Source organism: Microcaecilia unicolor, chromosome 1 (assembly GCF_901765095.1).
Source record: "Microcaecilia unicolor chromosome 1, aMicUni1.1, whole genome shotgun sequence".
Taxonomy (NCBI): Eukaryota; Metazoa; Chordata; class Amphibia; order Gymnophiona; family Siphonopidae; genus Microcaecilia; species Microcaecilia unicolor.
Window position 1 is genome coordinate 30,238,156 of NC_044031.1, and position 12,724 is coordinate 30,250,879.

At 46.3% G+C, this 12,724-nt stretch overlaps 1 protein-coding gene across 1 annotated transcript; it reads left to right on the forward strand.

Annotated features, from left to right (window-relative positions):
• The first annotated feature begins 1,407 nt into the window (after positions 1-1,407).
• On the forward strand, positions 1,408-10,777 carry LOC115464382 (putative nuclease HARBI1). Its single transcript, XM_030194770.1, has 3 exons — positions 1,408-1,444; positions 9,267-10,139; positions 10,359-10,777. Exons 2-3 carry the CDS (start codon positions 9,392-9,394, stop codon positions 10,721-10,723), a joined length of 1,113 nt encoding a protein of 370 aa, XP_030050630.1. The 5' UTR covers positions 1,408-1,444; positions 9,267-9,391; the 3' UTR covers positions 10,724-10,777.
• Positions 10,778-12,724: the final 1,947 nt, after the last annotated feature.

The window sequence follows — 12,724 nt, forward strand, 5'->3', positions numbered from 1 at the left end:
AGGTGGCTGACATAGTTGCCCTCGTACCTAACCCATATTCCATTCTAGCCCAAGTGCCAGCCCAAACCAAGTGGTATAGTGTCATAGATCTGAAGGATGCTTTCTTCTCCATCCCTCTTGCTGCCGATAGCCAGCAGTTGTTTGCCTTCACGTGGGAAGACTTACAGACTGGACGACCGGCCCATACTCGTCCTGGTAGATCTTCAAGTCTTGGGCAAGTTGGTCACCGAAGAGGGTAGGTGAATTCTTGAATCCCTGCCCCCACCAGGTAGGATCCAGCCAATGAGAAAGCTTCTAGTCACAGGAAGGAGGGTCTGAGCAGCAAGGGCTATGAGGGAAACTGAGCTTTGTACAGTGTCAGGGAAGAAATAAATATATATCACAGAACTGGAAAATGCTGGCACATTTAGACTGACTCTGGACTTCTTCATGAAGGTAGCTTTGCCCTATTTAATGAATATCTCTCATTTAAATAGTAGTAATAAACAACATTAAGTGCATTTTTATAATATACCACTGCATTCCACAAAACAAAAGGAGCAGGTTCCCACAAACCATCATTCTATTATGATCTAGGCACAGGAAAAAACAAACAAACATTTTAAATGCTCCCAGGTTTCAACATAACTCATGTTTGACGTGGGATATAAATGTCATAAATACGTAAATAAATAGATAGAAACTCTGGATGTTGAGCACCTGATTCTCATAACATGATGTCTGTTTTAGAGGACCTTTACCAGGAGAAAAAAAAATTCTATGCACAAATATAATACATGCTAGGGTGTCCCCCTAGCCCCTCCAAATGACACACTGATTACAATTTATAAGAAATTACTACTCTACCTATGAAAAATTATTCCGTTATTATACTTCCTCTGTGTATATCCGTATGCTACACAAGCTGGCATGTTTGAAAATATAAGTGAGATTAAATAAAAATAAACAGATAAAGAATGACAAAGTGGATGCAGCAGCTCATAGGTTTGTTTTGAGTGTACACAGAACAGCAGCTGCACAGGGAAAGGGAAACATAAATTAACCTAAGTGACTGGCTTCAATTTTTTTAGGTCACACCATTTCCTGTTCTCAATCAAAGCGATGATGTGTGACGTGCTAGCTGTGATCCGGAGCAGGATTCAGGCCCAAACGTTTAGGGGGAGGCAAGTCAGATGTGCTTAGGATTCAGGAGTCTAGGATTGCCAAGGACCTAGATTTTTTTTCAGGATTCTAAAAATTTGTAAATTACCTGTCTCAAAGCCAGAAGGATGGCTAAGTGTGTGGATATTTTTCAGAGTTTATCCCACTACAGTTCTCTATTCTCCCCCCTTCCAGGGCACAGGCTGTGGTAGGATCCAGCCAATGAGAAGGCTTCTAGTCAGAGGAAGGCGGGGCTGAATAGCAAGGACTCTGTCTGTGTGGAGGGATGGTGTTTGCAGAACCAGTGAGTGTTCTGGGGTTTGGGGGGAATATTGTTGAATAGGAGTAGGACTGAAGAATGGGAAAAGTGTAAAGGGTCTGCTATCAGCTGTGGAAAAGAACTGTCAGCAAATGGAAGAATTGTACATGATGGTGGGGGCAGGGGGCAGTGCCTGGATGAGCACATGAGCAGCAGGACAGTACTAGAAAAAGAAAAATCTAGCTGAAGAATGCATGCATGCATTTGTGTATGTTTCATTGTCTCTGTTGAATATATTAAGTGAAGGGAAGTTTTCAGGCCAGGGAATTTACTTGGGCAGAATGCCTGTGAGCACTGTCTCCATTCTGCCTATGTCATTTCAGAAGCATCAAAAAATGCTAATCATTTTATTTTGCCTTTTCCATTTCTAAACCTTTTTTCACATGTAAAACTTTGTATATTTATATCTTGGACACATGGTCCTTACACATCACTCTTTCAGGCAGTTTGCTTTTGAAATATCTGAATTGTACCTGAGGCAATCAATAGAAATCAAACAAAATAAAACATAGAAAAGAAAATAAGATGATACCTTTTTTATTGGACATAACTTAATACATTTCTTGATTAGCTTTCGAAGGTTGCCCTTCTTAGTCAGACTGGAAATAAGCAAATGTGTTAGTTGATAGTATAGATAAGTGAAGCTTCAAAGCATTTCAATGATAGTCTAGCAAGGTGGGGGTGGGTAGGAGGTATGCATGGGTACATCAAAGCATTTCATTTCATTGATAGTCTAACAGGATGGGTGTGGGTAGTTGAGAGGAGAGTGATAAACAGAGGAATACAACTTTATGGAGGAGTGGCCTAGTGGTTAGGGTGGTGGACTTTGGTCCTGGGGAACTGAGTTCCATTCCCACTTCAGGCACCGGCAGCTCCTTGTGACTCTGGGCAAGTCACTTAACCCTCCAGTGCCCCATGTAAGCCTCATTGAGCCTGCCATGAGTGGGAAAGCGCGGGGTACAAATGTAACAAAAATAAAATAGATACTATTGGAGATTCTACATGGAATGTTGCTACTATTGGAGATTCTACATGGAATGTTGCTATTCCACTAGCAACATTCCATGTAGAAGGCTGCGCAGGCTTCTGCTTCTGTGAGTCTGACGTCCTGCACGTATGTGCAGGACGTCAGACTCACAGAAACAGAAGCCTGCGCGGCCACATTGGTGATCTGCAAGGGCCGACGTCTACATGGAATGTTGCTACTATTGGAGATTCTACATGGAATGTTGGTAGTGGAATAGCAACATTCCATGTAGAATCTCAAATAGTAGCAACAGTGGAGGAGTGGCCTAGTGGTTAGGGTGGTGGACTTTGGTCCTGAGGAACTGAGTTTGATTCCCACTTCAGGCACAGGCAGCTCCTTGTGACTCTGGGCAAGTCACTTAACCCTCCATTGCCCCATGTAAGCTGCATTGAGCCTGCCATGAGTGGGAAAGCGCAGGGTACAAATGTAACAAAAATAAAATAAAATAATGGGCTAGAAAACCCAGATCCTTGTTAAGTACAGTCTGTTGGGTGTCAATGGAGAGTGAAAATGACTTGTCCAGCATCCCTGTTCTCAGCCCATTGCTGCAGAGTTGACAGCGTGCCCAGACCTGTTATATCCCAATTCAGTATTCTAGTTGTAGTTCCTGATGCCACCAATTGAAATCAGGACTTCAGGTTTTATAATGTACCAGGATAGAGTTGCAGAAATCCAGGACTGGCTCAGAATTTCCCATCTGGAACTGGGTAACTTAGCAGCTCTCCAGCTCTAACCATGAAGCCTCTCCATTCAAAGCATGGGCTTGTTTAGTCCCTGTGCTCACTCACAAACTATTATGCTATGATACCCAGTGTTGCCAGGTGGAAAATTTTTTTCCCACCCAAAGGAGCCCAAAATCCAGCCCAAAACCCGCCCAAACTCAAACCCCGCCCCTGACACCCCTGCCCCCACGTCATCACCCCCGCCGTCATCAACCCCGCCTCCCCCGTCACCGGCCCCGCCTCCCCCGTCACCGGCCCCGCCTCCCACATCATCGGCCCCGCCCAAAATGTCACTAACCCCGCCCAAGAACGTCACTAACCCCGCCCACCGCGGCCGAAAAAGCCGCCCAAAAAACCGCCCTGAAGCCCAAAAAGCAGCCCAAAAAACCGCAACCCGCCGCGGGCAAAAATTTCCTGCGGCGGGTCGTGGAAAACCGCCCAATTGGGCGGTAAAACCGCCCACCTGGCAACCTTGATGATACCCACAGCTTGGCTGTGTACTTTCCCTTGCTACTTTTGGAAAGATGAAATGATGGGGGGGGGGGGTTAGGCTCACAAATATATGTTTGCCTAGGGCCTAATATAGTGTTATGCTGGAGTCATCACTAATAAAGTACATAAGTACATAAGTAGTGCCATACTGGGAAAGACCAAAGGTCCATCTAGCCCAGCATCCTGTCACCGACAGTGGCCAATCCAGGTCAAGGGCACCTGGCACGCTCCCCAAACGTAAAAACATTCCAGACAAGTTATACCTAAAAATGCGGAATTTTTCCAAGTCCATTTAATAGCGGTCTATGGACTTGTCCTTTAGGAATCTATCTAACCCCTTTTTAAACTCCGTCAAGCTAACCGCCCGTACCACGTTCTCCGGCAACGAATTCCAGAGTCTAATTACACGTTGGGTGAAGAAAAATTTTCTCCAATTCGTTTTAAATTTACCACACTGTAGCTTCAACTCATGCCCTCTAGTCCTAGTATTTTTGGATAGCGTGAACAGTCGCTTCACATCCACCCGATCCATTCCACTCATTATTTTATACACTTCTATCATATCTCCCCTCAGCCGTCTCTTCTCCAAGCTGAAAAGCCCTAGCCTTCTCAGCCTCTCTTCATAGGAAAGTCGTCCCATCCCCACTATCATTTTCGTCGCCCTTCGCTGTACCTTTTCCAATTCTACTATATCTTTTTTGAGATACGGAGACCAGTACTGAACACAATACTCCAGGTGCGGTCGCACCATGGAGCGATACAACGGCATTATAACATCCGCACACCTGGACTCCATACCCTTCCTAATAACACCCAACATTCTATTCGCTTTCCTAGCCGCAGCAGCACACTGAGCAGAAGGTTTCAGCGTATCATCGACGACGACACCCAGATCCCTTTCTTGATCCGTAACTCCTAACGCGGAACCTTGCAAGACGTAGCTATAATTCGGGTTCCTCTTACCCACATGCATCACTTTGCACTTGTCAACATTGAACTTCATCTGCCACTTGCACGCCCATTCTCCCAGTCTCGCAAGGTCCTCCTGTAATCGTTCACATTCCTCCTGCGACTTGACGACCCTGAATAATTTTGTGTCATCGGCGAATTTAATTACCTCACTAGTTATTCCCATCTCTAGGTCATTTATAAATACATTAAAAAGCAACGGACCCAGCACAGACCCCTGCGGGACCCCACTAACTACCCTCCTCCACTGAGAATACTGGCCACGCAATCCTACTCTCTGCTTCCTATCTTTCAACCAGTTCTTAATCCATAATAATACCCTACCTCCGATTCCATGACTCTGCAATTTCTTCAGGAGTCTTTCGTGCGGCACTTTGTCAAACGCCTTCTGAAAATCCAGATATACAATATCAACCGGCTCCCCATTGTCCACATGTTTGCTTACCCCCTCAAAAAAATGCATTAGATTGGTGAGGCAAGACTTCCCTTCACTAAATCCGTGCTGACTTTGTCTCATCAGTCCATGTTTTTGTATATGCTCTGCAATTTTATTCTTAATAATAGCCTCCACCATCTTGCCCGGCACCGACGTCAGACTCACCGGTCTATAATTTCCCGGATCTCCTCTGGAACCCTTCTTAAAAATCGGAGTAACATTGGCTACCCTCCAGTCTTCCAGTACTACACTCGATTTTAGGGACAGATTGCATATTTCTAACAGTAGCTCCGCAAGTTCATTTTTTAGTTCTATTAATACTCTGGGATGAATACCATCAGGTCCCGGTGATTTACTACTCTTCAGCTTGCTGAACTGACCCATTACATCCTCCAAGGTTACAGAGAATTTGTTTAGTTTCTCCGACTCCCCCGCTTCAAATATTCTTTCCGGCACCGGTGTCCCCCCCAAATCCTCCTTGGTGAAGACTGAAGCAAAGAATTCATTTAATTTCTCCGCTACGGCTTTGTCCTCCTTGATCGCCCCTTTAACACCATTTTCGTCCAGCGGCCCAACCGACTCTTTGGCCGGTTTCCTGCTTTTAATGTATCTAAAAAAATTTTTACTATGTATTTTGCTTCCAACGCTAATTTCTTCTCAAAGTCCTTTTTTGCCCTCCTTATCTCCGCTTTGCATTTGGCTTGGCATTCCTTATGATCTATCCTGTTACTTTCAGTTGGTTCTCTTCTCCACTTTCTGAAGGATTGTTTTTGGCTCTAATGATTTCCTTTATCTTACTGTTTAGCCACGCCGGCTGACGTTTAGTCTTTTTTCCCTTTTTTCTAATACGTGGAATATATTTGTCCTGAACCTCCAGGATGGTGTTTTTAAACAGCATCCACGCCTGATGCAAGTTTTTTACTCTGCGAGCTGCTCCTTTCAGTCTTTTTTTCACCATTTTTCTCATTTTGTCGTAATCACCTTTTCTATAGTTAAACGCTAGCGTACTTGATTTCCTAGTTTCACTTCCTTCAATGCCAATATCAAAACCGATCATATTATGATCACTGTTATCAAGCGGCCCTCGTATCGTTACCCCCTGCACTAGATCATGAGCACCACTAAGGACTAAGTCTAGTATTTTTCCTTCTCTTGTCGGCTCCTGAACTAGCTGTTCCATGAAGCTGTCCTTGATTTCATCAAGAAATCCTATGTCCCTTGCGTGTACAGATGTTACATTAACCCAGTCTATATGCGGGTAATTGAAATCCCCCATTATTATTGTGTTGCCCAGTTTGTTTGCGTCCCTGATTTCCTTTAACATTTCCGCATCCGTCTGTCCGTCCTGGCCAGGCGGACGGTAGTACACTCCTATCACTATCCTTTTCCCCTTTGCACATGGAATTTCAATCCACAGTGATTCCAAGGAGTGTTTTGTTTCCTGCAGAATTTTCAATCTATTTGATTCAAGGCTCTCGTTAATATACAATGCTACCCCTCCACCAATCCGATTCACCCTATCACTACGATATAATTTGTACCCCGGTATGACAGTGTCCCACTGGTTATCCTCCTTCCACCAGGTCTCAGAGATGCCTATTATATCTAATTTTTCATTTAGTGCAATATATTCCAACTCCCCCATCTTATTTCTTAGGCTCCTGGCATTCGCATATAGACATTTCAAACTATGTTTGTTGTTCCTAAGTACATCATGCTTAGTACTTGACAGTATTAATTGGCAATCTTTTGTCTGATTTTTATTGTTATTTAAGGATACCCGATCTACTACAATCTCTTTTGCAACCTCACTATCAGGATACTCTATCTTCCCTGTTATGGTGATATCTTTGAAAGATACCTTATCCCGAACCATGCTCTTTTGAGCGACTGTCGGCCTTCCCCCCATTTCTAGTTTAAAAGCTGCTCTATCTCCTTCTTAAACGCCGATGCCAGCAGCCTGGTCCCACTCTGGTTAAGATGGAGCCCATCCTTTCGGAATAGGCTCCCCCTTCCCCAGGAAGGGAAGGGGTATTGTGCCAAAGTGTTACCACCAAATGAGGTGCCAATTTCCATTTTTGCAGAAGGCACTAGAGTCAGTGATAACTCAGCTCCCGAAGCCAACCACTTATTCCATGACTGCTAGAGCTTTAAACTGGCACACACTGGGTTGATATGAATGCATGCCTTTGGGTTCACTGCTTTCCTGCTCAGCATGTGATTGGGTGGCAGAGCCGGTGGTGGGAGGCGGGGCTGGTGGTTGGGAGGCGGGGATAGTGCTGGGCAGACTTATACGGTCTGTGCCAGAGCTGGTGGTGGGAGGCGGGACTGGTGGTTAGGAGGCGGGGATAGTGCTGAGCAGACTTATATGGTCTGTGCCGGGGCTGGTGGTTGGGTATACACAAAAAGTAGCACATATGATTTTATCTTGTTGGGCAGACTGGATGGACCGTGCAGGTCTTTTTCTGCCGTCATCTACTATGTTACTATGTGATCTTTGGGATTTTTCAGTCTGAGGGCAGGAAGCACCCCATGCAAATGTGACCCTGGGGCCTATGGAGTAACTGATTCCTGAGCTTCCAAGGTTTGTGCATGCAGGTGGTGGAGAAGCTCAAAGGGCCTTTCTGGATGTGGAACTGCTATTGTATTTCAGTCAATGAATTCCAGATATGGGTGATGTCTGGGGTTCTGGAAAAGGGGAATAGGAATACGATCCTCGTCAGGAACATAGTAACATAGTAGATGACGTCAGAAAAAGACCTACACGGTCCATCCAGTCTACCCAACAAGGCTGGCGATAAAAAATTTCAAAATGTGTGATGAATCTTCTTAGACGGTGTAAGGGATGGGTGAGCCTAGGCTGCAGGGGAGGGGCACTGACCAAGGTAGAGTGAGAGGGAACCTAATAGGGGGAGGAATTAGTAGAGGGCAAAGCTGGTCAGGTAAGGAGGAAGTAGAGAGCAGAGAATGGGGAAGTGAAGTAGGTAGGGAGGGTGGCGGTATTAAGCATCCTACCCCAAAACGAAAGTCAAACTGTACTGGGAGAAAGAAGTGAGGGAAAAACGGAGTAAGAAGGTGAGAGGAGGAAGAAGACATTAAGGTGGGGAGGGACTGAGAAAGACGTGGGGATGGTGTGAGAGAAAAGAAAGTGTATGGTGTGCACAGGTTAGGTAGGGAAGAGGGACTATTGAGGACTGGCTGGGAGGGGTTGAATATGGGCCAGGGTGGACTGAAAGGCATAGCATGAGCGTGGTATAGATGGGCTGGGAGGAGGATGGTAAACTGGTGGTGGTGAGTTGGGTTGGGGAGGAAGAGAGCCTGGTGGGACTTGCAGTGCTACTTCTAGCATTTCTTTTACCCAGGGCCGCCGAGAGCTGGGGCCAGGCCCGGGACAAGGCCACCCCTGGGCCCCCCCCACCCGAGGTCGCCGCCCAACTGAAGTCACCGGGCCCCCCCTCCACCCGCTACCGGGCCCAGAACTAACCTTAAGCCTCCTTCTTTCACTTTGCGCAAACAGCAGCAGGGCAGACCTCTCCTTCTTCCTTCCGTGCCCCGCCCTCGCGGACGTTACGTCAGGCGAAGGCGGGACACGGAAGGAAGGAGTGGCCTACCCTGCTGCTATTTGCGGGAAGTGAAAGAAGGAGGCTTAAGGTTAGTTCCGGAGCGAGGCGGGCGGGCCACACTGCAGCGGCTGTGCCGGGCCCCCCCCCCTGGAGGCCCGGGCCCAAGGACTTTTGCCCCCCCTGTCCCCCCCTCTCGGCGGCCCTGCTTTTACCCACAAGTCATCTGTGTGTGTTTCACCACCTGCTGTGCTCTTCATTTAGAGACAACCTGACATGACCAGTTGTGTTGGTAGCCCAGTGTGCTTTAATTTCCTTGATAATGGCCTTTGTAAGTTGGGCTGAGTTGAGTGCCTCCAATCAGTTTTTAAAGTTGTCTCCTATGGGTGGATACTGTAAATATGTAAATACCCTAGGATTTATAACCGACTGTTAACTTACACTTAAAGTCCTAGATTAGCACAAAACCTCTTTCAGCAAGTTGAACTGTTTTTAATCAAGGGAACTGCTTGTTGCAAGAAAGTATTAAGTTTGGATTGTTTGCCTGTTGCAGCGTTCCAGTAAAGTTGACGTCCGTCTATTGTTTGCTTTATGTTGGCAGAGTACAACAAAGGCTTATGGGATTGTTTTCTCACCATAACAAGCGCTACAATAGAAGCCCATTCTTTACAAGTGTGTTTGTCTTCCACGTGTACTTTGCGGTTCCATTCAGCTGCAACAGGAGACATGGATGGAGGTTTCCTCCTGTGGTTTTTACAGGACTGCGAAGATGGTGAGCCCAGGGAAGAGGAAGTGGAAAGGAGAGAGGTACAGCAGCCAGTGATTAGGCCTCTGGATGCCCGTCCCCGTCTCCGTACCCGTGTGTATCGCACTCGGGTGGACTTGGAACAAATGTCGGACAATAAAGTGATAACTGATTACCATTTAAACAGAATGGCTATTTATGAGCTTTATGAGGAGATCAGAGCTGATATCGACCCACCAACAGCTCGGTCTCATGCAGTACCTGGGCTGGAGAAGCTGCTGACTGTCCTGCAGTTCCTTGCCACCGGAACCTTCCAGCATGTAATTGGGGGTAACAGCGGTGTGGACCAGTCTACTGTCTCAAGACATTTGACCCAAGTACTGCAAGCCCTGAAAAAGCGTGTCAGGCAGTATATCAAGTTCCCTGAGGAGGAAGGCGAACAGCAGGGGATAAAACAGGACTTTTTCCAGATTGCTGGCATGCCTCATGTCTTGGGTGCCATTGACTGCACCGATGTGCTATTCACCCCCCCATCAGACGAAGAAATGATGTACCGCAACCGCAAGCTTGGATTCTCCTTGAACATCCAGGCGGTCTGTGATGCCAACCTGAGGATTCTGGATGTCGTATCTAAGTTCCCCGGGAGCTGCCTTGATTCGTATATCCTCGCCAACTCTGCCCTTGGTCAGAAATTTGCAGATGGTAAATTTGGTTATGGATGGCTACTGGGTGAGTGTTATTGTGCAGTACTTCATGGGGGAAGGGGTTTGGAGGACTGGGGAGGGGGGGAAGCATGGATGCACAGCTGGTAGGTGGGGGGACAAGGAGTGTGCAGCCATCCCAATTTAAAAATGGCACTGGGAAATTGGTGGAGGGCTGGTCTTGTGGGTTGGGGTTACGTTGGAGTGATTTGTTTTACCTCACTAATGGACAGCTGTGTTCTTCTAGGGGATGCTGGATACGGATGCAAGCCGTGGTTGATGACTCCGCTCGCAGCACCCCGCACAGAACCGGAGAGGCGCTACAACGAGTCCCACATGTTGACCAGGTGTACCATCGAGCGTACTTTCAGAGTACTGAAGAGCCGTTTCCGCTGCTTGCATCTTACTGTAGGATCCTTGCAGTACGCCCCTCACAAGGTGGCGGACATTGTGACGGTGTGCTGCATGCTCCACAACATAGCACTGAAGCATCAACTTGAGATTAATGTCAGTATGCCACCCGAGTTGGACAAATACCCTTCACCCATCGAATCTGACGTCGCCGAGGGAAATGCAGTGCGACAGAAGCTGATAGAACAGTCCTTCACTTGAGAGCTTAAGTGCTTTGTTTAGTTGTTTATCTTCTGAGTGCAAAATTACAATATTACACTGTTTTAATAAAATGTTTACCATTTTTTCCAAAAGATGTATTGTAGAACAAAAAAAGTGATTTATTTTATGAAGTAAAAAAAAAAAAATAGATAAGGCCCTCTCCAAGGCTGAGTTACAAGATGGCTCCTGGTCGAGGGGGACAGACAAAAGCCAGGTCAGCTTTACTCCCATCCAGGGCAATAGTAAACCCAGGACTGGATCTGTCTCTTTGACCAGGTACCCTCCCCCCCCCCCCCCCCCCCCCCCCCCCGAGATGCCATTGATTTCCGAACCCCAAAATGTTTTCTAGCTATGATATATCTTTAATGAAGCGGGAGAAAATGTACCCAGGGACAAAAAATATTGTTCAAAAAGTAGTTTTTTAATATGTTGACATTTTACATTTTCGGCATATGAAAGAAAAAGAAGCAATAGCCAGGAGGGTTCAATGGAGGGAGGGAGGGGGTATGTACAATATATACAGCAGGGGAGGGAGGAGGGAAGTATTTTAAAAGGGTACAGGGGAACGAGGGAGGGGATATTAACTATATGCACAGCTGGGTAAGGGAGGAGTATTTACAATATAGACAGTATTGGGGGGGGGGGGGAGGGAAGGGTTTGGAAGGTGATACGCTTCAGTACTTGCGACAGATGCTCAACCATGTTGCTTCCCATGCATAATAGCTGTGTCACCCACCTGAGTTCTCCTGCTGTGGCACGGACCTTGGGGGAGGGGAGGAAAGGTATGGGGGGAGGTGGCATGGACAACGGGCTGGGTGCTTCTCTTCAATTGTGAGGTCCACCACCTCCACTACCACCTCCTCATCTCTCAGCGTGGGCTGTGGAAGTAAGAGCACTTCTTGCAAACCACATCAACATGCACAAACCTGTGTTGGCCATCCCAACAAATCTGTGTTTATTTTACAACTAGATAGAAAATATTAAAGTGTGAACTGTGGGGTATATATAGATTACCTCTTTATTAAACTTTTGGCATATAAACATCACCTAGTCTGACATTTTCAAAACAATGCTTTTCTTGAGGGCAGGGGTAGTAGTTATTCATAAGGGGAGGGCAAACATATTAACACTAGTAAAAAAGCCCCGTTTCTGATGCAAATGAAACGGGGGCTAGCAAGGTTTTCTTCTGTGTGCATGTGGGAGTGTGTGTGTCTCTGCCCTCTCTCCCTTCCCCTGTGCTGTCTGTCCCCTCCCCCCTCGGAGTCGAGTCCTTCAGTGTTAAGTTTCCTGCTGTGTTTGTGTTACAGAGATAGTGAGGGCTTCTGCCCTCTCTCCCCTCTGAGTTCTTCACTGTTACAGAGAGAGCGATTTGATTTCGTGCTTTGCTGTGTTTTCCTTCACTGTTTGTGTTACAGAGAGAGCGAGGGCGGGGCAGACACTCATGGGGAAACCGGATATCTCTCCCCCTTCACACTTCCGGCTGGAGGCTTCATTTAGAACGTTGGTGGTGCCTTTTATATATAGAGATTCTCATATTAAACATATTTCCATTGACGTCACACTTCTGTCCGCCCATACCCAACGAACCACGGGGAGCGTAACCAGATATTTTTATTTTTTTTTATTAGGATTTATTTACCGCCTTTTTGAAGGAGTTTCAAGGCAGTGTACAGTAAGAATAGATCAAACACGAGCAATAGGCAATTACAGCGGTAAAAATATTCAAAAACAATATACTAATTACAATGTCAACATAATATGTAGTAGAATATAATTGGTAGTGAAGGGTAATGCAAAGTTGTAACATATAGATGGGTAAGAAAGTAGGAGCCATTCCTGGCCAGTTAAATAGCACTAAATATCGGGTAGTATGTGGCCTAGCCAGTCTGCCCATACACACCATCTTCCTTTCCCTTAGAGATCGTAGGTACTTGTCCCAATCTTTCTTGAGTTCAGATACAGTCTGTCTCCACCACCTCTAACTCTAAATGCACCTAGGTT